This window comes from Cinclus cinclus, chromosome 26 (assembly GCF_963662255.1).
Source record: "Cinclus cinclus chromosome 26, bCinCin1.1, whole genome shotgun sequence".
NCBI lineage: Eukaryota > Metazoa > Chordata > Aves > Passeriformes > Cinclidae > Cinclus > Cinclus cinclus.
Window position 1 is genome coordinate 7006071 of NC_085071.1, and position 27898 is coordinate 7033968.

At 51.4% G+C, this 27898-nt stretch overlaps 1 protein-coding gene across 2 annotated transcripts; it reads left to right on the forward strand.

The window, feature by feature from the left end:
• Positions 1 to 3779: 3779 nt before the first annotated feature.
• Positions 3780 to 27583, forward strand: WDTC1 (WD and tetratricopeptide repeats 1). Of its 2 annotated transcripts, XM_062509323.1 has the most exons (16): positions 3780 to 3934; positions 9399 to 9545; positions 11874 to 11957; positions 12963 to 13009; positions 14081 to 14192; positions 14604 to 14791; positions 15313 to 15495; positions 15778 to 15872; positions 17025 to 17140; positions 18216 to 18291; positions 18881 to 18977; positions 20259 to 20432; positions 23326 to 23561; positions 23937 to 24105; positions 24501 to 24693; positions 24825 to 27583. In XM_062509323.1, the coding sequence occupies exons 2-16, from the start codon at positions 9438 to 9440 to the stop codon at positions 25020 to 25022; spliced, it is 2076 nt and encodes a 691-aa protein (XP_062365307.1). In that variant the 5' UTR covers positions 3780 to 3934; positions 9399 to 9437; the 3' UTR covers positions 25023 to 27583. The 2 variants fall into 2 exon arrangements, with proteins under 2 accessions (XP_062365307.1, XP_062365308.1); XM_062509324.1 differs by lacking the exons at positions 24501 to 24693; positions 24825 to 27583 and adding an exon at positions 24446 to 24494.
• The last annotated feature ends 315 nt before the right edge of the window (positions 27584 to 27898 follow it).

Below are 27898 nucleotides of genomic sequence, written 5' to 3' on the forward strand. Positions count from 1 at the left end.
ACGGAGAGAAGGGGAAGGGAGGGGGTGGAAGGTGGGGTGCAGGGGAACGGGGTGCTCGTGCAAGGCTGGGAAGCACAAGAAGGGGTGCACAGAGAGCGGAGCTGTGCAGGAACCCAAGGGCCCCAAAGCAGGGGTGGGAGTGCCGAAGGAAAGGAGGAGAACGGGACGTGCAGGTGGCAGCTGCTGCTGTAGGGGAGCACAGGGGTGGCTCTGCTCAGTGCCCCGAGCGTGCGGGCAGCAGGGACACGGGGCGGTGCCCAGCCCAGCCCAGCCACCCTGTGGGGACCAGCCAGGGCATGGGGCGCTGGCAGAGCTCCCCGAGCTCTGGGAACAGCTCAGCAGCCGCCGCCTCCTCCGTGTTTGCTGCTTGCAGAGACACAGCCGTGCTCTGCTCACCCTCGGTGTGGAGCGGGGAGCGCTGGGGTCTGGGGGGACAGGGGGCCTGGTGGGCACTGGCTGCTGTTGTGGATGGCGCTGTAACCCCATCTCTGCTCTGTGCTATGGCCATGCCCTTCTGCCTGGTGACCGTTTGCTCTGAGTCACCAGGAAATCTGATAAGGCTCCAATAAAACCTCTGGAGAAGCGTGGGGGGGTTACTTGGCACTGTGGCTGGGCTTGGCCACCCTGATTTCTTGGCACTCCTCCAGCATCCTGACTGTCACATGTGTGTGACCAGAGCAATCCAAACGAGTTTTGACCTGGTTTACTGCCTAAACTTCAGGAGCCAAGGGGCCTTTTGGTAAAGATGCAGCTCCTAATTCTTGGGAGAACTGCATGTGGGGAAGGCACAGGCCCTTTCCGTGACATGTGGCAGCTAAACCTCGAGCTTTGAAGGTGGCATTTGCTGGTTTGCATCAGTTACATTCTGGATTTAAGCCACCCAAAGTGCTAGTGGTCAGAAGGCCGCAGGGAATGTGAAGGGCAGGAGGGGAGCCCAGCAGCCCTGTGGCAGTTACGTGGTGGAAAATCATCCCCAAACATGACCTATCAATTAAAGCAGATGATCAGCCTCAGCAGGAACCAGCTAGGTGTGTCAATTCCTCTTTTCCGCTTCGCTATGTGCTGGATGGTCAAATTAATCTGTTTTAGCAATTAATCAAGAAATCCTGAGCTTTTCTCATTCTGAAAGGGCTTAGTCATATCTGGGTGAGAAGCCTGAGCCGGTGCAATGCAGTTGGTGATGTTTGGGTTGAGGCAGGACTGTGCTCTGCCAACGGGAGACTGCTTGAGGCAGAACCACGGGGGCTGCTTTGCTCTCAGAAACAGTTCCTAGAAGCTAAAACAGGTACAGTGCTCCTGTGAAATTGCTGGGTCGGGTTTTTCTCCCTCCTCGTGCCCGGATCTGCCGGAGCTGTGGTGGGGTGAGTCTGGTGGGTGTTTGCCGGGGGGGATGCAGCATCCAGGGAAGGCCTTGTGGCTTTGGTAGCAGGTTCCAGCAGGTTCCTGCTTGTCTTGGTTGGACAAGGACCTCTCAGCCTGTTGGACTCTGCAAAGGATTTTGGTTGGTGCAGATTCTTGGTGAAGAGGAAATTTCCTTGCTCTGGCCTGACCATTCTAACCTGCAAACAAATCCTTGTCCAGCTCCAGGACAAACCACTTACAGAGTAAGATCCATGTCTGTGAAACTGCATTCGAACCCTGGGACACCCTAACTATAGCTCAGGGTGTAAAATTTTACTTTATGTGTATGTTGTGGGGTTTTTACACTGAATTTTCTTTTTTTTTTTCCAGTGTAGCATAGGCTGAGGATAGAAAAGGAGACAAGTATTTATTGAAAGTATTAAAAATGCCTTTTGTATTACTTGTTTTCCCTTCAACACTCTAAAAAGGGCAAGCTCTCAGGCAGATTTGTTCTTTGCTCTCTGTACCTTTCCTTGAACTGCAAGGCCCCAGCCCTGTTCCGTGAGGATACTCTCCAAGGTGTGGCTATCCTGCAGGAGCTGCACTGCTGGGAGAACACCTTGTTTGCATTCCCCAACTCTGAGACTGCATCAGGAAACTCCAGGCCTGGCAGGCAGAACCAGCAAGTCCTCCTTGGCTCCAGCCCTGTTATTCCTGTCACCAGCTTGAGAAAAAATCAAGCTCCCGTGCCCCAATTTCCTCTCCATCAACAAGAAAAACTTGCATGTCAAGGGCATCTGAAGCCTGCCTGATTTTCTTCGTGGAGCTTTGGATCCCCGTGGAGATGGCAGCTGAGAAAAGAAAGATAAAGCCCTTTTGTGAGGATGGATCCCGATTATTAGTTGTTTAATTAAAGAGTCTGGATTGATGCAGAGGCAACAATTAACAATTACCTTCTGTAAAGAAGTTTAACAACAACTGAATGGGTTAATGACTTGCAAGATGGAGACAAATCATTGCAGCTATCATTTATGAGGCTGGAGGTGCTGGGAAGAGTCCTGAGGTTTTCACCTGATGTCTCTGATTTAAGGGGCTTTTCCTCCTTCTTTTGGAATAATCAAGCAGTAATTTTCTTCTGCCATGCAGCTGGGATTATGCGGGAGCCAGGGAATTAAGTTCCAAACGAAAATTTAAACTATTCATTACACTTTATTAACAGACTTCAGGAATGTTTAAATCTGGAAATAAATTATAGGGAGGTGAATTGGTAAGTTTGGATTTCTTTTACGCACATCCCAGTTTTGGGAGGGCTCATTAAGATAATTGGGACTGTCCTCAGTGTCCTCAGGGCCAGTGGCCGGGGAGGACAAGGAGAAGGGAAGGATTTTGCTAACACTGCCACCCCCTGGCTCTTTCCTGGCTCTTTCTGGGAGTTTTATTTTCCAGGCAAGCCCGCTCTCGGTGCCGCTGGACGAGCAGCTGCTCACACACTTGGCTCCTGGAGTTGTGCTGCGATGAGATTTTCTGCAGGGGCTCGGTCACAGCCGGGCCGTGCAGAGGTCAGAGAGTCACAGAACGTCCTGGCATTGAGGAACCTCTCAGAACCTCTGTCCTGAGGAAACCTGGCACCACTGCGCCTGGACAACAGAGGAGCTTCAGGGGGACCTAACTGCAGCTTTCCAGCACCTGGAGGAGACAACAAGGGAGAGGGAAAGGGATTATCTAATAAGGCTCTGGAGCGACAGGGCAAGGAGGAATAGCTTTAAACTGGTGGAGTGTAAGTGTAGATTAGATTTTGGGAAGGAATTGTTCCCTGTGAGGACGGGCAGGCCCTGGCACAGGGTGCCCATGGAAGCTGTGGCTGCCCCTGGATCCCTGGCAGTGCCCAAGGCCAGGTTGGACACTGGGGCTGAGAGCAGCCAGGGACAGTGGGAGGTGTCCCTGCCATGGAAGGGTGGGACTGGACCCTTCCAGGGACAATGGAAGCTCCAGACCCTGATACACTGTGCCCTCAGCCCCCTCTTCTCCAGGCTGGACAAACTGAGCGACCTCAGCCTATGCCTTCCCCTCCAGACCCTTCACCATCCTCGCCGCTCTGGCGAGGGATCACAGCTCAGGGGTCTTTAACCCCCAGGTTTGGGGGGGGCGGCAGCCATCTCTGCCCCTCCTTGACTACATCTCCCAGGAACCCCTTCGTGCCGCCGCGCTCCCGCCCCCCAACGCCGATTGGCGGATGGCGCATGATCAGTTTCCTCCCTCTCCATTGGCTCCGTGAGCTGTCAGTTCCGGCGCGGCAACAGGCAGGAAGGGGCGGAATTCACGAACGGGATTTACGCCTTTTGCGCGGGGCGGGGCGCGGCGGAGCGGCGGGGGGGGGCCGGTTGCGCAGTTGGCGTGGCGCATGCGCAGCGCGGGGCGGCGGGGGGCGCAGCGCAGCCCCGGACAGCTGGCGGGGGTAAACAGGGCCGGGGGCGGGGGGCACGGCCGGGGCCCCGCCGCGGCCCCTGCGCTGCGTCCCGCTCTGCCCGGTGTGGATGGAGCCAGCCTCGCGACCTCCGCTGCCCGCTGCGCTCGCGCCCGGGAGGCCTGACAGGTAACGGGCCCCCGCGGGCCGGACGGGCCCCGCCGCCCTGACAGACCCCCTCCCACACCGGCTCCCCTCCCCTGCTCGGTGCCCCCTTCCCTGCCCGCTGCACCCGCTTCGCTCGCAGCTGCATCTGCCGGGCCCCTTCTGTGGCAGCCGGCCCCCGGTGCCTCGTTCCTGGCGGCTCCCCTGTGCCCCCTTCCCTATCAGCTGCATCCCCGCATTCCCTCGCAGTCGAGCGCACCTCGTGCCCTTTCCCTGTCAGCCGTGCCCCTGGACCCTATTCCTTGTCAGCTGCCTGCCCTATGTGCCCCAAACCTCTTCCCTGACAGCTACATCCCCATGTCCCCCCTTCCCTCCCAGCTCTCCCCCCTCACCTCCGTGTCCTGACATTTCCCCCATCCCAGGCTCTGTCAGGTGTCCCCTCGTTCCCCCGGGGTGCCACCCCCTTCTCTCTACCAGGGGTCTGACTCCTTTTAAAGAACTCTCTTTTATCCATCCTCACCCCACTTTTTCCCAGGCCCTCTCCCCCCCAGCCCTGGATCATCTCCTGGTGCCACCCCCTGCCAGGTACAGCTCCTGCTTTCTGCCTTCCCCTTCCCCCTCCCAAGCCTGGCTCTGCCCTGCCCTCACATTCCTGTCCCCTTTCCTGGGTGTGACCCTGCCCTTCTCCCTTCTCTGCTCACTGTCCCCTCGGTAAAGCCTTCACAGAAGCTTTCCCTGCGCTGCTGGGTGTCCTGCAGCCCCTTTCCTTGGACAGAGGATCAGCCTCTCCTCCTGTGCTGGTCCAACTCCTCCCTGGAGCTACTGGGCCGTGTGGGACTCGGCACTGGGATGTTGCTTGTGCTGGGCTGAGGGGTTGCCTGGCATCTTCCCTTTTTCCCGTGGTTTGTCAGCTGGGGATCAAGGGAGAGGCAGGACTGCGGTGGGAGGGCTGAGCTGGAGGCACCGTGTGGCCTGAGTGTGTCAGAGTTTCCCTGACAGTCCCCTCATGCTGGCTCTGTCAGGGCTCAGATCTCACCTCTTCTCCTGGCTCCCTGCTCCAGCCATCTGTCCTGGGGAGCCACTGCTGCTCCTGACAACTCCTTCAGCTGCAGCAAAACCTTCTTTTTTGCAAGGTGTTTGCTGCTAACCAGATCATTCCTTCTTGTTTTTTCAGGTTTCCTTAAAAAAAAAATCATATCTACACTTATATATTTTAATTTGATCTGTGACCTATTGGTAAGTCAGTGTAAAGCGGGCAGGGAAGTAAGTTGTGAGGATAAAGAAGCCTCTGGAGGCAGGTTCTGGGTGTTGTTTGGATGGGTGAAATAATTAATAGGTGCTGAAGGGAAGGGTCTAAGGAATGTTCCCTTGGGATGAGAGGTGTGTCCAGAGGCTCCTTTTGTGAAGTGCTGCTTTTTTCCAATGACCTTGAGTTTGGAGCCTGAGGAACTTGGGCACATCTGAGCCATTAGGAATGGCATTGCTTGTTTAGAAGTGCTGATTTCAGGAGTCCTGCTGCTTTGTGAAGTTCCTTGGGCTGGATGGAGCTTTTCCAAAGGGTGCTGGTACCTGGGCTGGGGCTCTGACCCCCCTGTGCAGAGCCTGTCACTGTCATTGTGTTGCTGTAGGTGGGAGGCGCTCAGGTGGCTCCATGAGAGGGAAATACAATCCAGCAAAGGAGCAATCCCCCAAATCCAAGCTGTGTTGGGAGCATTTGATGTTAAATTGATGGAATTATTTGTGTTATCAATGTCGAGGTTTTGTTTCCAGACTAGGAGTGAGTGTTCTCTCCATGCCCTGGAGCACCCTTTGGAAGTGTTACTTTCCCAGGAGCTTAGGGTGCTTTTAAATGACTGTCAGGGTAAACAGAGCAAGCCAGATTTGAGCCCACAGAAATCTGTGCCTTGTTAATTTTTGACTGTGGATTTAAAGGCCAGGCATTGCGAAAGTTGTGTTTGTGCCCCTGGAGTTCTGTGTGGCAGGAGGAAGGTGCAGGGAGCTGCAGGTGGGCTGATCCTCTGTGTGCTCCAGGTTTGAGAAGAGGCTGTCCCTGGAGGAGGTGCCAGCAGTTACTGGATTCCAGGTATTTAGTCCTGTCTGGCAGGTTTGGAGCAGTGAGGGATGAGGGGCAGTTGTCCTTGAAGGGTGATAGAGAAATGTGCCCCGGTGTCATCCAAGAAATAACCCCAAAGAGGTCACAGGATCATGGGATGGTTTGGTTGGAAGGGACCTTAAAGATCCTTTTGTTGCAGTGTCAGGAACACTTCCCACAGCCTAGGTTGTTCCATGCCCTGTCCAGCCTGGCCTGGGACACCTGCAGGGATAAGGAGGGGTGGGGTGATCTCTGCTTGTGGAGTCAGCCCTGGCAGCAGCAGTGCAGATTTATCCTAAATTGTCCCTCACTCTGGGACTAGCCCCTCACTCCACCAGGAGTTGGTTGTGCAGGGTTAGTTAAAAGCCAGAAGCTGCAAGAATGGGTTAGAGCAGAATTTGCACGGTGGTGTTGCCTAAAGAGGAACATTCTTTACCAATTTCCATGGTGGAAATTTCCAATTCCTTTGGTGGTGACAAAGACAGACTCTTTGGAGGGACTTCATGTTTGGAAGCCTTTGTGTCTAGAAACTGGGAGACATAGTTAAATTTTGTATGATTTCTATTATGTATATTTTGCAGGAGATCTACAAATCTTGGAAGATTTTGTTTTATTTCAGGGTCAGTTTGAAACTGGAGGCTGGATCTACCTGTACAGTGGTGGGGTCAATAGTCTTTGGTGTTAAGAACACTTAATATTTATTTTGTGTGTTTGTTTTTTATTTATTTAATATTAGAATGAAGTAACTGTCATATCCATGGGGTATAGGAGTCTGGGATTTTGATCAGCTGTGGCTAATGCTCAAAATGTGATCTGGAATGAGAATCTGGGCTTCTAAATCCTTAATCCTTAATTTGTCTGTGATTTCATGATGATTGAAAGGTCGCCAGAGCCTTTGGAGTTGTGGAATACCTGTTGAGCAACAAAAAATAGTGAAGGGAAAGGAGGAAAGGCTCTTGGAGCCTTCCTGGCCAAGATCTGGGAGATCCTTGGGCATTTTACAACATCCAGTTGGCAAATCGAGCCCTTTCCTGGAAGGGGAGACACCTTAGGCTGCTGCATTCCTGTTTGACTGGGTTTTACCCAAGGTCTGATTTACTGGATGATTTTCCTCACATGTATCTTTTAAGAAGTAAAGTTAAGGTGTGTTGATCTCCTGAGATCTGCACTTACAGTATTCTGTTGGGGCAACCTCTGAGTTGCCACAGCTGAAATGACTTTTCCAGAGAGTTGGGAAGCTCCACAGCACATCAGTAATCCCAAAACCACTCCAGAAATAGCCTGCTCCTGTGTATTGCTGCTCTCACCCAGCCAGGGTGGGTGTCAGAGTCCCACAAGGAAGAAAATGCTGGCACAGAGGAGTCTTTGTTGGAAAACCAGGGAACTTGGGTCTGTTAAGGAGTGGTAGTTTTGGGGGTTTGGATATTCCTTCCCTCTAGGCATCCTGTTCATACAGAGGGGTTTTAGGGTATTAAGGGTTTTACAGTGACTTATTTAGCTCTAAACTGGCCTCTTGGTGTGGTTAGTCATGGCTGTACATGGGAGATCTGGATCTTTCCATGCACATGCATTTTCCCTCGTGTGTCCTTGAGGTTGTTTGGTGCTGCTGGAAGAGAAAGGAGCTAATTAGAAATTAGCCATAACTAGAAGTAGGAAATGTTACAAAAAGACTCCTAAAAGAGCAGTGGGGTAGAGCAGGGAGGTGACAGCCTGCCTGGCACTGGGATAGTGGGATCCTGAGAGCCAAATTCAGTTGCTCTCGAAGAGGAAGATGAGGAATCTGCCTGGCAGGGAGGAAGAGGAGGAAGCTGGAGAGGGGAGACTGTGGACAGAGCCTGGGAATGTTGTAGGAAAGCATTAAGAAGAGTGGAAGGCTGCAGACGAGACTGAGGTGCTGAGATGTGTTGGGGTATTGTCCCTTTTGAGGATGGACTTGGGAGCAGCCTGAGGCCGTTCCCTCCCCTCCTGTCCCTGTTCCCTGGAACCCCCCCCGCCTGTCCCCTCCTGTCAGGGAGCTGTGCAGGGCCACAAGGTCCCCCCTGAGCCTCCTTTTCTCCAGACTGAGCCCCCTCAGGAATTCTCCAGCCCCTTCCCAGCTCCCTTCGCTTCCCTGGACACGCTCCTGCTCCTCAGTCTCTCTCCTGAAGTTTGGGGAAGCAGCTCAGAAACTTCTCAGGAGCTGCAGAGTCAGCAGATCCACCTGCCCTTGTGCTCAGATGCTGCTGCGTCCCCTTCCTGTCCTTGGGAGCCATTCCTGAGGGAAGTTGTTGTTGCTGCCCTGTCCCTGGAAGGTCCCAGGCCAGCTTGGACCCTTGGAGCACCCTGGGAGAGTGGAAGGTGTCCCTGCCATGGCAGGGTGGGACAGGAGGGCCAGTGGCAGCAGAGAATCAGATGAGGTTTGCCAGGACTCCTGTTTGTTGCAGCGTTTCTGTGAAATGCTCGTTTCAATGAATCAGCATTTCCTCTTTTAGAAGAGGAAAATTTTGGCTTGTTCTGCTCGGAAATGTTTTTTGAAGAGGATTTTAAACTAGAGGGTTACGTAGGACAAAATTGGTGTTTGAAATTTAATTTTTATTCTTCTTGTTATTTTAAAGAGAGCTGTAGAAATGTCTAAGTGGGCCAGGCTGTGGGATGGAAACTGGGGGAATTGCAGCATTTCTCAGGGACTGACTGATTCTTTGCTGTCCAGCTCAGGGTTGTGACCATCACTGTGCAATTTGAAGGGTTTTTAGCAAGAGTAGCCAATTCCATGGGGTTTCAATTATTTAGGTTAGTACATTAAACTCCATTAAGAGTGTGCAAAACTCTTAATTTCTCCAGGAAATTCAATTTTAGCTGGTCACCCCTTTTCTCTTGCTGAGGTAATTAGGTGTTCAGTTGTCACCTCATGGTTGGCTGTTGCAATTTCCAAGGAATGTTTATACCCTTTTGGATATTTTAAGGGTGTTTTGCTGATAATCCAATGTAATAAATGAGAGAGAAGACATGGCCAAAAGCATCGGTGCTGTGTTTATTCACAGTATAACCTTTGTTGGTTGTAGAGTTTGGGAAACATGACATTGGACATGAGTGGTCATGGAATGTGGGAAGGAAGCCTGGCACAGGACACTGCTCTGGACTCACAGGGTCTTTGCTTGGGGTAGAAACATGGATTTTCCAGGCTGATATAGTCCTGGAATTCTTCTCATCATGAATTTCTCCACAAACTGGGAATGGCCTTGAGCCAGACATTAATTCTTCCCTTGTTTCTTCAGGAGCCTTTATTCCAAACTTTTCAGTTCTTAGCCACTGTTCTTTGTGGGAAGCAGAGCTTGGCACTGTGTGTGAGTGACCTAACAGTGGTGTCCTGTCCCTGTCCCTGTCCCTGTCCGTGTCCCCTCCTGTGCTGTCCTGCAGGTAACTGAGCCCCTGGGTGCGGATCCTGCCTCGGCTGGAATGCTCGGATGCACAGCAGCTCTTCCCACAGCTTCTCCTCGTCTGCCCCACTGCAAGAAGATGGCAAAAGCCAACATCACCAGAGACATCATCCACAGGCAGATCAAGGTCTGTGTGAGCCCCGTGGTGCTGGGTGGGGACAGGGGACTCAGTGCTGCAGGGGGGAAACTCCTGGTGCTGCCTTTTCTTGGGAACGAGATCTCTGTTGCTTACATATTGATAAGCCTTGTAAGGAGCTTAAGAGAACAAGCACACAGGACCTGTCACTGTCCCTAATGGAGAGCTGGGATGAAGTCTGGCATGGCAGGAGCACACTTCCTCTCCCTGGGCTGATTTGCCATCAGCAGCTCTGTTCTTCTGAGTTGAAGAGAGAAATAGAGTTGCTTGTGTTTGGGCACCACAAAGGCCCTTAGCCAGCTTCCCTCTCTGCTTTCTCTGTTCTCCCCGTGTGATCTTGCCATCAGAGGTATTTCTGACTGCAGTAAAGCTAATGATCTCTGTCACAGCCTCTCTGTCTCCTCTTCTTTAGAGAGTGCTGTGTTGCTTCCTTTGTGGAGGGAAAAAAAAACTTGTGCTGTGGTGGGATCAGTCATCTGATGGCTGCATTTGTGGAACATCAACGTGAAAGGACTGGCTGCAGCAGACACAATAGGCAATTATTGCTGGGATTCAGAGGTCTGAAATAATTTGCAGCTTTGGTGATAATCAGCATTCAGGAAAGGGATCTGTGAATAGCCAGAATAAGGAAGTGGGAGCTCGACTGCTCACTTTGCAGTTTGGTACCAAACTCGGTTATAAGCTTGTAATTTAATCCATGTGCAAAGATTTGTTTTGCTGCCCTAACAAGGAAGGGCTGGTTCTGTGGTTTGAGCCTTAGCCTGGGACTGTCTCAGACTGTCTGCTCTGTCAGACTTTGATGTGTGACCTTGGGAAGATTGCTAAGTCAGGCAGTTCCTTGTAGGATAAGCAATATCCTACCCCACAGCCCTCCCAAAGCCCCTGAGGCTGCAAAATAGCACCAAATTCTACCTGCAGTACCTTGCATGGGCCTAGCAGTGCTTTAGGAATGCTCTCCACAAAAATACATCAAGGGGGTTGAAGTTTGTCAGGGAAGCTCCTAAAAAAGCCTGGTTTGTTTTGCCTCCAATCCTTTTATGTCTCTCTCCATTTTGTCTTCAAATAGCTTTTGGTGTGTGGAGTTCATTACTGCACATTAGGCTGGGAAGGGAATTCAACACTTCTGTGTCTGCTCTGGGACTACTGATGTGCTTTGAGCACCATCAGGATGATTTTTGGGCACCACCAGGCTGATTTTGACATTGGTGTTCCCATCTCTAAATGCTGATGACAAAGGATTAAGTTGACAAGTGTGGCATGGGCTGGGACCACAGCTGCGTCAAGTCCTAGGGAAGAATCTTCATGGACGTTTAGATGTTCCATCCAAAATCTGGCTTGCATTCCCTCTCCTTCATTCCTGCCTCTGCAGTTGGCCTTCTTTCATCAGAGCCATCTGCTGATGCATCTGTGAGCCCTGTGAGATCACAGGGGAAACAACTGTCCTGCTTTCCTTCACCTTCATTTGTTCTGGTGCAGTTCTGTGGCAGCTGTTGCCATCCCTCTGGAGCAGCCTGTGCTGTGGCACTGCAGCTCTGCTCCCTGGCTGAGGAGTAGCCCATCCCTGGAGGCTGCTGGCCACTCACACCCCGAGTTCCTCACCCCACCCTGCTGCCCTGGGACAGCCTCTGCAAGGCAGAGTTCTCCTGAGCAGCTCTGCTCCAGTACTGCTGTGCTCAGGGTTTAGGTCCTGCTGAAATCCTTGCCAAGGGATGATAACAGGCATTCCCAAGTTCTTCCACATCTGTTTCAGGCCCAAAGTTGGGCCAGCTCACTCTGCCTCAGTGAGGGCCTCTCAGAGCTGGTTTTGGCTCCCTAGCTAGAGCCTGGCACTGAGTTACACAGTATTTAAAAGCAGTTCAGGGACAAAGATTAACGTCTGCCACCTGGAAATGTTTAAAGGATGGGAAGGCTGGGGAGGGACTTGTCCCAAGGATGTGTAGTGATGGGACAAGGGGGAATGGCCTTGAGCTGAAGGAGGACAGGGTTAGACGGGATATTGGGAAGAAATTCTTTCCTGGGAGGGTGGGCAGGCCCTGGCACGGCGTGCCAGAGCAGCTGTGGCTGCCCCTGGATCCCTGGCAGTGCCCAAGGCCAGGCTGGACAGGGCTTGGAGCAGCCGGGGACAGTGGGAGGTGTCCCTGCCACGGCAGGGAGTGGCACTGGGTGGGATTTAAGGTCCCTTCCCACCGGAGCCCTTCTGGCATATGTGACTCCCTACTGCAGGACCTGTGGACACCCCAGTGTCACCCACGCTCAGTGAAAGGGCAGGAGGGTTTGTGTTGTGTTGCTGTGTCAGTGTGCTGCCTGTTTGCCCTGCAGGAGAGGGGAGCTCTGGGCTTCGAGCGCCACTACCACGTCACCGACCCCTTCATCCGCCGCCTGGGGCTGGAGGCTGAGCTGCAGGTGAGTGTCAGGGAGAACCCAGCTCCCTGCTGTGCACAGGACTCTGTGAACTTCTCTGTTTTGGGAGGTAAACACTCATGTCTTGGTCCCCCAGACTGCATGAGAGTCAGGAGCAGCTCAGTGAGAGCTTTCTGCCCTACCTGGTGTACCTACAGGTGAGCCTTTTAACAGGGTGGGCACCACCCCATCTCAGCACCGTGCCTGGAGAAGACAATTGTCAGCTGTTCAACATGCTCAGCTCTAATGGGATCCCCAAGGAACGCCTTGTAGTGCACTCTGACACACCTTAGAAAAGATTTTAAGAGGATACAGAGTATTCTGAGTTGGAAGGGACCCACAGGGATCGTTGAGGCCAAGTCTGAAGTGACCAGCCCCATCTGGGGGTCAGAGCCACAACCTTGGCACTGACTCTGCTCTAACCAACTGAGCCAACCTCTAACACATCAATTATCTTGGTATGGGGGAGAGAAGGATTCTTTTGTCCCTCTTTTCAGTCGCATCTCCCACATCAAATGCTGCTCAGCACTCCCCCACTTCCTGGTGCAGTTGTTGGTTAATGTGGATGAAGATGGATGATGCAGTCACCCAGCAGCAAGGTGCTTCTAACAGAGCTATCAAAAGTGCATTTTCCCTGTGTTCCCAGAGTGCCTGTACATGTAATTTGTCAGCCTAGCCAAGGGCTTTGGAAGCAAAGTCACCTTTCCTTGTGTACAGCAGGATTTCAGCTGTAGCCTCTGAGACTAAACTGCCATTTTATTCAACACTACCTTTTTCTATTTGTTTCATTTTGCCTTTTCTACCCCAACTGCTCTAGCATGTCTGTTTTTTGGAACTCCTTAGCTACCAAGTGTGTGGAGTTCTTTGCAGGGTTGGATTAAAAAAATCTTCTTTCATTGGAAGAAGTTGTTATTTGTGAGGAGCTCACTGTGTCCTTGTCTTAGGACAGCTCTGTTTGATACATCTGAGGTTTGAGTAATACCATCTTCCCTTGCCTCCTTCCCTCAGGGTCACTCTGGGTGTGTCAACTGTCTGGAATGGAATGAAAAAGGAGAGTAAGTATGTGGCTTCATCTGGGGAATCAGCAGAGCCATAACCCCAGGTTTTCCCAACAGTAGGATGTAGGTCATGTTATCATAAGCAGCTGCTTCCCATTTCTAGTAAAGTGGAGCTCAGGCTCAAAATTTGAGCTGTAGTAGAGCTCATGCTTCAAAAGAAGCTTTATTTTGTTAAATATATCTGGATATTATTAGAAATGCCCCTTTAGTGAGTTCAGAAGGGAAATGGTCATACTAAGAAGTGGAGATTGAAGGCTGCTTCTCTTCTCTTAAGTGGTATTATGGATTATAATGGATCTTTAGGATTTGCCCAGCTGGTGGTGACATTTCCCCACCCCCTTCACCATGCTGTTAAAAGCTGCTGCTGGGGAACAAATATCCAAGGGAAGGAGGTAGAGAATTCACCCCTCTGCAATTTTAGAGGGAAACTCAAGAGCAACTTCCAGTAACCAAGTGGAATGAAGAGTTTCTGTGTGAGAAATGAGTGGATTGGAGGAAGAGTGGGTATTTCTGCACCTGCCTCTCACAGCATCCAAAGTCTACCCTCTGATACTCCTCAGAATTGTTTGCCAGTGAAAGTTTCATGTGCTTGGAAGAGAATGGCTACAAGGAAATCTAAGTTTAAAAGAGGTGAAGGTTGCAGATGGATGGACAAGGCCAAGAGCACCTTGCACACTTTAGAAGCAGTTTTGTGGCTGACCCCATGAGCCCTGGGACTGCCTGGGCACATCTGGAGCCTGGCAATGAATGCCTTGGCTGGGCTTCAGAGATGATGTGGAGCAGTTAACACAGCCAGGGTGATAAGGAAGGCAGGAGTTGTTTTTGTTGTTGATCAAACACTCCTGAGATGCTCCAGCCAGCTGTGTTTTCTGGGGAATTGCTGTTTGTCTGCTTTAGCTCCTAGAGCTGGTGATCAGCAAGAACAGAGAGCTGAGGGAAGAGAGAAGAAATGGGCTGGTCAGGGCTGAACTAACTTAATGGGTGTCTGTGGTCAAACAGCTCCACAGACCCAGGCACGGTGAGGAACAGAAGAACTCATGGTGCGTATTTGTCTCCTCTTCCTTTTAGCTTGTTGGCCTCAGGCTCTGATGACCAGCATACTATTGTGTGGGATCCTCTGCACCACAAGAAACTCCTTTCTATGCACACAGGACACACTGCAAACATCTTTTCTGTCAAGGTATGTGCTTAGAAGGAATGAGCAGCTAACAGAGACAGCAACCTGAGCAGTAAAAGGATAAATCCTTGCTGGGAAATGTTTTCCTGCAAGCAGTTTCCCCCCCGGAAAAGTTTAATATTTCTAATTATGGGGGAAAGGATTAACTCTAATATTGCACTTAGTTTATGCAGATCCCAGGCTTATTCTCCCTGTGAATTGGAAGGAAATGGTTGTGGCAAATTGGGATGTGTGGTGAAGACACTCTCGTGTGTCCTGCTGTAGCTGGTGACTGTGGAGTGTGCACAGTGACCTGTGTAACAGGGAATAACATGGGTTAGCCCACATTCCTGAGGCAGAGCTCCTGCTCTGGGACTGCTGGGGTGTCCCTGTGAGCAGCTGCTCCAGCCTGAGTGCCCAATGCCCCTCCTGCAGTTCCTGCCACACTCGGGGGATCGCATCCTCATCACCGGAGCTGCAGACTCCAAGGTGCATGTGCACGACCTGACTGTCAAGGAGACTGTGCACATGTTTGGAGATCACACCAACAGAGTGAAGCGGATTGCCACGGCTCCCATGTGGCCAAACACCTTCTGGAGTGCAGCAGAAGATGGCTTAATCAGGTACAGAATTCCAGCTGCTTTGGTTTTGGGAGCCATCACAATGTGTGCTGTGCACAGACCTGAAGGGAGGCTGTCTCTGTACTAAACAGCTTAAGCTCATCTCTCCCTTTCATAAAACTGGAAAGATTTGTCTTGTAGAGTCAGAAATATTCTCTTCAGCTCTTCCATTTTCCTCACTGCTGTAAAGGGAGGCCAGGAAAGGAACAGGTCGTGACTTGGGAGTTTCATTTAGAACTTGAATAAATCTGTGCACATCATAGATCTGCTTTTAATGATTATCCTGCTACTGAGGACTAGTGTGTGTTGAACTGAGGTGCTTCCAGTGGCACAACCTGTGGCACAAGTGACTTGTCCATGCCCCTGGTGTCATCTCTCTTAGCTGTGTCAGGAGGGGTTTAGGCTGGATATTGGGAAAAGGTTCTGGCTGATGCCTGTGGGTTCCTCCCAGCTCGGGAATGGCATGAGTCTGTTCCTGCTGTGTTTGCCCATGGTCCATGTGCCTCCCTGCCATCCCTCTGCAGGCAGTACGACCTGCGGGAGAACAGCAAGCGCTCCGAGGTGCTGATAGACCTGACTGAGTACTGTGGGCAGCTGGTGGAGGCCAAGTGCCTGACAGTGAACCCCCAGGACAACAATTACCTGGCCGTGGGGGCCAGCGGGCCCTTCGTGCGCCTCTACGACATCCGCATGATCCACAACCACAGGTACCAGCACCTGCCCTTGGGGACCTTGCTGCAGGGACCTGCTCAGGGCTCTGCTGGGGGCAGGGGTCCAGCACTCACCTGTTTCTGGGAAGCTCTGCTCCGTTCTTTCTATCACCCAAAGCCTTTTTGATGAGTACACCGGGGTGGCGTGGGGCTGGTGCCCCCATAGCTCTGTGGGCAGCAGGCCTTGTCCTCGTGGGTGGACAAGAAAAGCCAGTGTAGAGGGGGCTTCCAGCAGCTGAATGCTGTGTTTACCATGAGGCTGTTCTTCTCTCTGGGTAGGAAAAGCATGAAGCAGAGTCCTTCAGCTGGAGTGCACACGTTCTGTGACCGGCAGAAGCCCCTCCCGGACGGGGCAGCTCAGTACTACGTGGCAGGTATGGGGTGCACTGGGGGTGACTGGCACTGGGGGCCTTCACTGCCCAAAGAAACTTGAGTTCTACCCATCACACACAAACCCCCCCTGCACAGGGGATCTCTTCCATGGGATGTTCCATGGAATTGCAGGTTATTTCACTGGGGTGGTGAGCTAGCCTTGCTGCTTTTTGTCCAGCATAAATGTGTTTTTTGTTACTCCTGCTGGAAAGTGAGCAATTGGATATAACCTGAGCTCTATAGGCTTTCCTGGAACTGGTCCCAGCAAAGCTGCTGTTCAAAATCTTTTTGGCACAGAAGTGACTTGTCCTCATCCTGCAGATGAAGAATCAGTGATGCAGTATCTGAGTAATCTAGATGACATTTTTCTCCAGTGCTCATTATTTATTATCTTTTACCCCAAAATGTTTGGGTTTTGGGGGTTTTTTTGGAGGGTTTTTTTTTTGTTTTTTTTTCTTTTTACATATCTCAGCCCAGCATGTTCAGCAGACCAGTTCTGACATCCTGTTCCTGATGAGTCCCACTAGAGGATTCCTCAGGTCCCCTGAATTGGTCATGCAACACATCTGCTGTCTGAAGAACAGAACCTGTATGTGAGCTGAATATTTAGGAGCTTTGGTTCCCTTGTGCTGAGGGCTTTATTAAGGAAACCTAATTAGGGGGTTGAGGATGGAGGTATTTGCAGATGGCTGCAAATCACAAAAGCCAAATCCTAGTGAATCCCTAAAACTGAGATTTACTGGGTTCTGCAGGCTCATTGTGAACAAGGCAATTAGAATTCTGGTCTTCATGTGGAAGTGGCTGTGCAAAACTGGAATCATGGATTCACAGAATGGTTTGGGTTGGAAGGGACCTTAAAACACACCTTGTTCCACCCCTGCCATGGGCAGGGACATCTTCCACTAGACCAGGTTGCTCCAAGCCCCATCCAGCCAGGCCTTGGGCACTTCCAGAGGGGGGGCATCAATCCCCAGAGCCTGTGGAAAGGCACCTGTGCATGTTTTGGTTCCTCGTGGGAGGATCCAGTAAACAGTGGGAAATGGAAAACCCATTGGTGCTCCTTGGCTTTGCTCTTGTAAAAGGGAGCAGCTGGGATAGGACAAAGACAACAGTTGAGAATTAAGGCAATAATTGTGGACTTGTCCTGTCCTCAGGGCACCTCCCAGTGAAGCTTCCAGACTACAACAACCGGCTGAGGGTCCTGGTGGCCACGTACGTCACCTTCAGCCCCGATGGCACCGAGCTCTTGGTCAACATGGGAGGGGAGCAGGTGAGGAGACAGAAAAGCTTCACACTGGGTCACTGGGCATTGTTGTGTGCTATTGAAAATAGGTACAGCAACTTCTCTGCGGGTAATGTGATTGATTTTAAACTGCTTTCTGATTAATTCAGAACTAAATACTTGGGATTAGGGATATATTTGTTACGCTGTCACTGATCAAAGTTAAACCACATTCTGTTGTGGTTTTCCAATTCACATTTCACTCTCTGGAAGAGGAGAAAGAAAATAAACAAAACCAGTTCTGGAACTGACCTTTGTTGACCTAGAAGGGATTTCATAACTCATTCTTGAAACACAAACTGCTTCTGTAATAGAATGTAGTGAATAAGGAACTTGGAGAAGCAAAGGCCTTCACCTGGAATATTGATTGCTTTAATTTTAAGCTCTGGGTGATATTCATGGATCTTTTGTAAAGCCTATCAGTGGAATGAGAAAATCCTCCTGACAGCATTACTCGGCGTGGATTAAACAGGACCTTTGCTTGTGGGCAGGTTGCTCTTTGCTTGTCCTCTACAGCTCTTTCTCACACATGCACTCTCTGCCTTTAGGAGAAGGTAAACCCTGGGTCTGGCCTGGGCTGCCCATTCCTGACCCAGTGCAGCTGGGAATTAGATTGCATAGAGCTGCCCTGGGAGTTTCTTGGGAAATACTGGTTTCATCTTAGAGAGACTTTTCCTCAGTGTCCTGCCTTTTTTCTGTCAATAGGTGTTTGGTTTCTTCATTATCATTGTGTTAATTGAACTATCTTAGTTGCCTGATTGAAAGCTGAAGCTTTCTGAGCAGGTTGATCAGTGGTCAGGTCATCTCTGAAGTTCTGCAGGTGTGGGGTCAGACCAGGTTCCTGTTTCTCAGTGTTACTCACTCTGAACTGGGCTGGACTGGGACACACCCCAGTTACTGCTGCCATGCCTTGTGTGTCCATCTATAGAAAAGATTCCCAGTGAGAAAATTGGAAATAGCAAACACAAACATGGAACTGTGTACCTACTGAACCCTCTTTCATTTCTGACTTGAGCACCTCTGTTTGGCAGACTTGTCTCATGCTCTTTTTTCTTTTCCTCAGGTCTATTTGTTTGATCTGACATACAAACAGCGACCATACACTTTTCTCCTCCCAAAGAAGTGCCACACTTCAGGGGGTAAGTGTGATGCTGTCACAAAGGGAGTGAACAGCACAGTGGAGTTCTCATTTTCAGGGTGCAGGAGGAGAATGAAGCAGGGTATGGGTGGTGCTGGGCTGTTTCTGCAGTGCAGTTCATAGCCTGAGTTCCAAAATCCTTCTGCAGAGGGACAAAACATGAGGGCAGAAGTGACCTGTGGAGAAAGGGGGGGTGTGAGTTGGGAATGCCTTAAGCTATGCTCAAGGATTAAGCAGACCTCTCAGTGGTTGAGGTCCTGGGATCCTCCCAGACCATTCCAGGATTCTGTGGTGCTCCAGCTACGGCCTGAAGGCAGCCAAAGGTAATTCCCTTGAAGTTGCCCTCGTTGTGTGTGAGCACTTAGTTCTGTGTGTGTCTGGTTTTCTCATCTACAGTTGTAGTGCAAAGGACACTGCAGAGATTTGTAAATATGAGGACAAATCAAATCCAGGTGGAATGATGGAAGTTTTGTTTCTGCTCTGAATGGGACTGTCATGTTGGGTTGGCCCTGATGTAGATCAAACCCTGAGTTTGTATAATCGACTCTGATACTTAGCATGGTTGTATGTATCTTTTTTCTGACCTTCAGAAGTGCAGAATGGAAAAACCTCAACCAATGGAGTGTCCAATGGGATCCATCTCCACAGCAACGGCTTCCGCTTGGCCGAGGGAAGGGCACACGTCAGGTGAGGGCACAGCTGCCCCTGCAGGGCTCCTGTGGCTTTGTCCTTGTCCTTTGGCTCTCCACAGGGGGAGGTGCTGCCAAAGAGGTGTGAAGTGCAAATCCTGGATTGCCAAGTGGCCTCTGGTGCCTGGGCTGTGAACAGGAGTCAGAACAGGCAAGAACATCCTGGGAGAAATTGTCCATGGGGATTTTTCCTCTTACGATGAATTAAGGTGGACAAAACTAAGAAATGATTTCTCAGGCCTGGAAGCAAAGTTTGAGTGGTGGTTGCTTCCTGGCCTGCAGGAACTGTGTGTTGGTAGTGGCAGAGGCTGGCAGGTGAGGAAACCTTGCTTCCTTCCCTTTGCCATTTTTTGGGCACTTGCCAGTTGCAAACTGAACTGAAGCAGCCAGAATTGTTCTGTGACAACAACACTGGGGCACTACTGCCATTTCTAGCATGGAAGCTAAGACTGGATGGAGCCTCTTCTCTTGCTCTTGCTGATTTCTTTCTTTAGGACCAAAATGCAGTTGGGGTGAAGGAGCAGCAGCACATCTCGGTGGCTGTTTTTCTCCCAGCTGATGAGACTTGGTTCAAAGTCAAGACCCTTATTTAATACCATATATGGGTAGTCTGGGTTCCTCCAAAGTCACTTTGTGGATTGTTCCAGCTCCTCTCCTCTAGATGGCCCCTCCACCGCGGCAGCAGGAACGGGGCTGGAATTTTGGGTTGCAGAGCAGGGGCCTGGTGAGCTCAGATGCTTCTGAGCGTGTGCATTGTTGTGCATTGCTAAAAGAGGATTGGAAACGTTGTTTATGCAGAAACAAAGACGTATTGGTGAAGTCTGATGCTTAAAATACCCACTGCTCAATTTGGAGTGTGTCTCTGCAGATGAAGAAAAAATGGAAACAGTCAAATGATGGTCACACTGATGTAGTGAGACTGCCAGAGGGTGGGGAGCCCTGGCACAGGTTGCCCAGAGCAGCTGTGGCTGCCCTGGAAGTGTCCAAGGCCAGGCTGGATGAGGCTTGGGAGAGTGGAACGTGTCCCTGCCATGGCAGGGGGTGGAATGAGTTGGGCTTTAAAGCCTCTTCCAACCCAGTCTATTCTGGGATTCCGTGGTCAAAACCAAATTTTCCTCTTAAACTCCAGTTCTTCAGGTCCAGAGTCCCTTCTGCCTTTTCCTGATTTTTTTATTAGAAGTATAGCAAACACTAGCTAAGCTGGAACTAAACCCTGCAGACTCTGACCCGGAGTGAAGGATATACAACTTACCTGTGCTGCTCCCTTCTTCCCCTGCAGCCCCCAGGTGGAGTTGCCCCCGTACCTGGAGAGGATCAAGCAGCAAGCCAACGAGGCCTTTGCCTGCCAGCTGTGGACCCAGGCCATCCAGCTGTACAGCAAAGCTGTGCAGAAGGCCCCCAACAATGCCATGCTCTATGGGAACAGAGCTGCTGCCTACATGAAGCGCAAGTGGTAAGGGGGCAATGTCACTGCAGGGGCCACCCTGGTGTCCCTCTGCCAGGCAGGGTTGGGGTTATCAGACTGAAACATAACTGGGCACCTCTGGCACAAAGGGGTGGCTCAGCAGTTTGTGCTGGATAAATTCTGGGGAGGCACAGCTGGTGAGCAGCTCATGGTTTCACCTACTGATGTGCTGTGTGAAATCCTGATCCTTCCCTGTTTAAAAAGAAACCCAAAATCCACATCTGATTCACAGCAATCTGGGGGTCTCCATGGGTGTCTTTGGGTGGTTCTGATTTGCATTAAAGAAGGGCTCTTAAATCTGCTGTCAACACATGATGTAATGGTGACTGTGCTTTATAACAGCTCATGGCAGAAGGTTGTTTTAGGGCTGCTGGGGTGCCTTTGGTTGCTGCTTTATCCAAGTAGCTCACACTGCAGACACTCAGACCTGGTGGTTCCTGTGTTACCCCACTCCTTTGATTGCAGACACACCTCTGGGAGGGGCCTGGGGAGGTGGCAGATCCTTGCAGTCTGGAGGGGATTCTGCCCTGCTAGTTGCAAAACACCCTGTTAGCCTCTGCAGTAGGTAATGTCTGCTCTGACCAGTGGCCAGAGCTGCATCTCTGAGATACAGCTGAGTTATTTTAGTGCCTGTCCCCTTGAGCAGAGTAAGACTGAGTACCATGACTTGCCATTAACATATTTAAAATAGCTGTGGTCCTTCATCTCCATTTGCTTTGTGAGGATATCCTTCTCCTCTCCCTGCTGAAATCCCCAGTATGAATTCTCCTCTCTTCTTGCCAAGATAAAGAGCAGCCAGCAGTTGTTGTGACTGTTGGTAACTGGCCTACTGGCTGTTTTGCAATAGCAGAGATTTGGGAGCTGCCTCAAAAAGACCTCAGTGTTCAGAAGGAGAAGAACAATAGGTTGGGATTAAGGGATGGAGCACAGAAGCTGAGTGCTGATCTCATGAATGACATTTTTCTTATAGGAATATTTTTTCCTGAAGGGTGTTGGCACATCTGAACCTTTCAGTGTGTCAGCTACTGCTTTGCCACAGTTTTGGGTAGCGGGAAGATGTTAAAAACATACACACAGTGGGTTTCTGTGGCATTCAGGGTTTAGGATAAACAGCACTGAGGTGGTACCTTCCAGGTGCAGAAAAGGGGCATTTTTCTGCTAGGAACAGTTTGTGGAGTGTGGAGAAGGTGGCTGGGATGTCACTGAGCAGGAGGAGAGGCAGACAGTGACCCAGGCTGAACCACCACATGTCTCTGAAGTGTTCTTGATGTCTGGAGCACGAACAGGTACAGGCCACCCTCAGAACCCTGCAGGTCCTGCTTTGGCCTCATTCTCTGAATAACAGAGAGAGCAAGAAAAAAGGAAGGTCTGTAATTTCCTAACCTCCCCTTGTTCATCTCCCTTAAGATGCTGCTCATATTTTCCAGCACTTCCAAGGCAGTCCTTTGAAATTTTGCTCCTAAAAGCCAACTGCATCCCCCTCTGGATTGCTTTCAGCAGTCCACGTTGGCAGTACTGAGCTGATTTCTAGTTTTGCACAAGCTCAGTCAATCCTGTAACAAAGGAAGAAGTCAGAGCCTGCTTTACATGCCACCATGTCCATTTTCACACCAGTCTGTTGGGCTGCCAGTGCTGGTGGTTGAGTTGGGAGGATGTTTGAGGGTGGCAAAGCAGTTTGAAAGCCCAGTCATGTGTGCAAATGTGAGACACCTGTCTGTCATCCTGACAGGTAACCTGCATTCCCTCTTTCTCTGACTAAAGGTGGCCTTTGCTGCATGTCCTGAATTAACCCTGGCAGTGCTGCAAGGGCAGTCCTGGAGAACCCTGCAGATCTCATGGGCAGGGCTTGTGCACAGAATTCTGGAATGGTTTGGGTTGGAAGGGGCCTTAAAACCCATCTCAGTCCATTCCCTGCCCTGGGCAGGGACACCTTCCACTGTCCCAGGCTGCTCCAAGCCCTGTTCAGCCTGGCCTTGGGCACTGCCAGGAATGGGGCAGTCACAGTGGGGCATGTAGGTTACAGGTAAGAAACATGATCTTTATAATTATTACTATTATTAACCATCAAATGGAGCCTTGGCACTCTGTTTAGGCAGCTTGTGGTGTCTGAACAGTTGGGGCTCAGTGCTGGGACTCCATGTGTGTCTACCCTGCCAGCCTGAGCTGAGCAGCACATGAGGCTCAGCAAGTCCCTGCTGCTTCCAGAGCACAGCCAGGGACAGCCTCATTCCCAGAGCCCTGAGCTCAGGGAAATCAGGCTGTAAGCAGGACACAAATACCCAGTGCAGCCCATCTGCTGTAACACTCACTGCTAAAACTCCAAGGTTTTAGAACTCAGACTTCTGAAACGAAAAGGTTTTTTCCTGTAAAGGTGAGAAAAGGTTCCTGCTTGAGACATTTGTCCCTCTGTGGTGGGAGGTCCTGCGGGCGCTGGCCGGGCTCGGTGGCCGGAGCTGTGCCGTGTGTCCACACAGGGGCACGATTGAGCTGTGACAGGGAGCCCGCCTGGCACGGGAGGGCTGTGCTGCCTGGCCAGAGGGCTGCTGCATCCTCCATCTTCAAAGGACTTCCCGAAATGTGCTGCAGCAGGGAGCTCTGCTCTCTTGGATTTAAAATGGCAGGTCAGGGCTGGCGGGGCAGCCTGGTGTGGTCACATCCCAAAGCTGCCTGTGGGCGTCTGCAGAGGCCTTGGGGAGGCTGGGCTGGGTCAGATGGTGCCCCCGAGTCACAGCAAATGCTGTTAGTGAGCTCCTGGGCTGTGGGATTGTGTAGAGAGCTGGAAACAACAGGCTGGGGAGTGAAATGAGGGCTGGAAAACAGCAGTGGAAAATGTTTGCTGTTGCTGCTTGCGCTGGCTAATGCAGCACTCTGTTTTCCTCAGGGATGGGGACCATTACGATGCTCTGAGGGACTGCTTGAAGGCCATATCCCTAAACCCCTGCCACCTGAAGGCCCATTTCCGCCTCGCCCGCTGTCTCTTTGAACTCAAATACGTGGCAGAAGCGCTGGAGTGTCTGGATGACTTTAAAGGGAAGTTTCCAGAACAAGCACACAGCAGTGCCTGCGATGCACTAGACAGGGACATCAATGCTGCCCTCTTCTCCAAGAGTGATAACGGTGAGTGCTGCTGCTCCTGGGCTTCCCCAAGGTTACACTGAAATCTAATGAGCACACAAGCACTTTCCTCCTTAGGAAACTGCCCCTCTGAAGTAAAGCTCCAACTTCTGAGAGAGATTGATTGTTGCTGTACACAAAAACTGGCCTGAGCCTGTTCTTTCCTTGTGCCTGGTCCTGGTTTGCTCTTGAGTGAGAGTGTGATAAAAGGAGTCTGATGTAGCCGGGAGATAATCTGGAAGGAAGGAAGCTCCTGCTCTGAGCCCTGCTCCCTGCTGGAATTGTCCTTAACTCTTCTCTAAGGCTGCTGGGGTCTCCTGGGGTGTGTTTTGCTTAGAACTCCCCCAGTGGTGCTGAGGGAAATGTTTGTCCTTGCAGCTGAGGACAAGAAGGGGGGTGGCCCCATCCGGCTGCGAGCCACGGGCCGCAAGGACTCCATCTCTGAGGATGAGATGGTGCTGAGGGAGCGCAGCTACGACTACAAATTCCGGTACTGCGGCCACTGCAACACCACGACTGACATCAAAGAGGCAAATTTCTTTGGCAGGTATGCTGGCAGGGGTGCAGGATAGGAATGAGCAGCAGCAGGATGGTCTGTTCCGTGGAAGCCTCACAAGTAGCCCCATGTTACTGTTCATAAAATGACACAGACACTGGTTTGGAGGGTTGGGACAAGCTGACAGGGAGCCTCGTCCCGTGTTGCTGCATGAGCAGCTGATGAGGAGCAGATCCACAGAGGACCTGGTTGGGCTGGATTTCAGAAATCCATTTGGGATTGAAAACAGGGCTCCTGGGGATGCAGGGAACCAGCATGGGGAGCTTTATCGGGATGTGTGAGTGTGAAGGGTGCCAGCCTACTGATGATAGAAGCCATGTGAAATTCTCAGCCTGCTGGAGCCTGGCTCCTGAGCGTGACCCCCAGGCTGTGCTGCTCTGCCCTAGCAATGCCCAGTACATCGTCAGCGGCTCGGACGATGGCTCCTTCTTCATCTGGGAGAAGGAAACCACCAACCTGGTGCGTGTGCTGCAGGGAGACGAGTCCATAGTGAACTGTCTCCAGCCTCACCCCAGCTACTGCTTCCTGGCCACCAGTGGCATCGACCCGGTCGTGCGGCTCTGGAACCCCAGGCCAGAGGTAGGAGCTGCACTCAGAGCCTCCCTTCCTGTCGGGTGCTCTTCCCTGCTGTCTTTTCCCACTGGGATCTCTCACTGCAGCAGCAGAACAGCCCCTCCTTGGTGCTGAGTGCTGCCCTTGGTGTGTTGCAGAGTGAGACCCTGAACGGGCGCGTGGTTGTGGACATGGAAGGTGCTTCCCAGGCCAACCAGCGGCGGATGAACGCGGACCCGCTGGAGGTGATGCTGCTCAACATGGGCTACAGGATCACAGGACTGACCAGTGGTGGGGCTGGAGGCTCAGATGATGAAGACAGCTCAGAGGGGCAAGTCCAGTGCCGGCCCAGCTAAAACAGAACTGCCTCTCCTTCCTCTAAATGTTTGGCTGAAAGGGAACCGAGTTTCCTTGGTCCTGAACTTTCTCTGGTGAATGACTGCACTGTTTCGCACTATGCACAGGGTAGGACAAGCTGGCAGGGGCAGGAGCGGCCGTCTCTAAACCATCACCTCCTCCTCTTCCTCCTCCTCCATGGCAGTGCAGTCCAGGGTTTGCCTTTAGTGGAGTTTAGTCCCACCAGGGCTCTTTGAGTTGTCTGTGAGCAGTGTAACTGGTGATTATTTTTCCAGAGCTGCTGTATGATCTGGTACAGGGGCTGTTGCCTGCATTGCAGGAGGGATGTTAAATTCCTGAATAAAATACAAACCTAGGGCAGGGGTTATGGAATGAATTTACTGCAGTGATTTGGAAAGCTTGACTGTGCTACCAGCCTGTCTAGAGGCCCCCGGTTTACGGTTGATGGCCATGAAACACCTGTTTTGTCCCATAACATCTTCTGGTTTCCATCTCAGACACGTCAACGGATGTAGCTGTGCTGTACTGAGCACTGGAGGTTGCCTGTCTTGTCCCCCTGTTTTAGCTGAGGGATCAGTGAAGGCACTGGGTGTGTGCAGCTCCACGGGGCAGAAGGAGCTTGCCCAGTTCTGACATTCCCTCCTGTGGTCCCTGAGCCCGTGGAGGGAGGTGACAGCAAATGAGCACAGGCTGGATCAGAGGCCTAGGATTTGTAGCTAAAGCTGCTGAGGAAAGGGGCAGGTGACAGCACCACTCCTTTGTTGGTGTAACATCAGATGGATTCGTGGTCCTCTCAGGAACCCTCCTTCCTCTTCCCACTCCCCCTGCCCTGACTGGCTGCAAAGCCAGGAGCACACCTGGAAACACAGCACTGTACTTCCATTCCTTCCCTCTCCTGTAACACACAGCCCTGTTTTTCCCTCTTGCAGTTGCCAAACACTAAATACCCCACAGATCTTACACAGCTGTGCTACAACCACCTCTGGAGGTTGTTTTTTCTAGGACTATCAACTAAGACCAAAGAGCCCCTGGAGATCTGAACCGCTCTGCGCTGTCTCGTGTCTCTTCCTGCCGAAGGTCTGAACATGTTAGCCTTGGTCCCAGGGGTGTGAGGTGTGTGTCTGGGAGCGTGTGCGCATGTGTGTGTGCTGTTCTTCCATGTGGTGCAATCCCTGGTCTTCCTGTTGCTGCCGTGGAAAGATGAGAGGCCTCCCTTTCCTCCCCTGGCTGCCTCTGCCAGGCACTGCTGAGCGCAGCTGCGCGGGGCTGCCTGAGCCAGGGCTGCCTCTGCCTTCCAGAACAATCCTGACATGAGCAGGGAGAGAGGTCAGCTGGCAGCATCTCTCCAAGGACTCTGTTCCCTGCAGAGGGAGAGAACTGGGGCCTGAGGGTGCCCCTCACAGTCTCTCCTGCTCTGTCCCAGGGTGGAGCCGAGCTCGCCCCGCTGCTGTGGGAGCCCCCCAAAGGGAGCAGCTCCCCTGTGCTGTGCCCAGCTGTGGAGGCACGATCGGCCTCCCCTCTCCTGCTGAGGCACAGCTCACCTGGGCCAGGTGTCCTTGAGCTGCTGGGGCAGCTTTGGTTGTTTTGATGCAGTACCTGTGACTGTTGAGTTCACCTGGCTGGGGGCGTAGCCAGGTGCACCCCCGGCATTTTCTGCTCTTCAAACCCAGAGGCAGCAGAAAATTCTCCTCACTTGGGTGGCTTTCTGACATGCTCTGCCCTTTTCTTTTTTTGCTTTAGGCTTCCTACTAGACGCATCCTCTTTCTTTTTTTTTTTTTTCCCCTCCCACTCAAACTTTTTTTCAGCTTTCAGTAGACAACGTCTGCAGACTTTGATTTTTAAACTGAGAGACTGAGGTGGAAAGCTCTGAAGAGAACAGACCTCTCCTTCCCCATTCACCGTTTGCTGTGGCAGCTATTTTTTGGTTTTTCTTTACCCTTGTGAGACAGTGCAGCTCTTTTACCTGCCAGTTGCAGTGTGAAAGCAACCAGATTCCCTGCCTCTGCAGTGGGTTGCTGTTTTTAATGGCTGCTTTGGTTAAATAAAAAGATTAATAATAATAGGAGAGAAGGGGAGAGAAAAATCTTTCTGCCTCTAGCCCCTTTTCCCCTTGCTGTGGGCAGATTACCTGCTTGTCGCTTGTTAACGAGGAATTTGTATTTATTGGTGAAGGAAAAAAACATGCTGGGGAAGTCAGGAGAAGATGTTGCTTTATTGACCTCTGCTGTTTACTTCAACCCCCTCTTTGGGAAAGCTTCTTCCTGCTCTTTCTGGTTAACTCTTTCTAGCCTGGGATATGCAGGGATGCCTCCTTTATTTTTGTATTCTAGCAATGGGCTCTCCGTTAGGAGACTCTAGGATTCTCTTAGTGTTGCAGTGACCATTGCTTCTCGCTTTTTTGAGTACTAAAGACGATCATCTCGTAAACTTTGCCCCTGCAGTTGTAGAGGTAACACACGAGCCTTACTGCCCTCATTAGAAGGAGCAGAAAACTTGTTTCTCTGGTCCCTGGAAGAGAAGGGGTTAAGCGATTAAACAATTCTTTGTTCTAGTTCTTTCTTGGTGTGTTTTGTTTGGGGGATGTTGTGGCTTTGTTCTACCTTTCTCTCTGAGGGTGGGTGCAGGGTGGCCTGGCTGGGCCAGGTGCTGTCTGTTCTTCAGAGAACAGAGGCTGCAAGAACTGACATGGGAAGGGGGCTGGGGAGCCCAAAATGTGACCCCATAAGAGTCAGTGCTGGGTTAATTTATCCAGGTTTGGGGACTCAGAGCTGTGAGGCTTTGGAGCTGCCAGCACTGGGGTGGGGATGTGAGCGGCTGCCGAAGGGAAGGGAAGGGAAGGGTCCTGCAGAGCTGCTCCAGCAGTCCCTGTGTCCA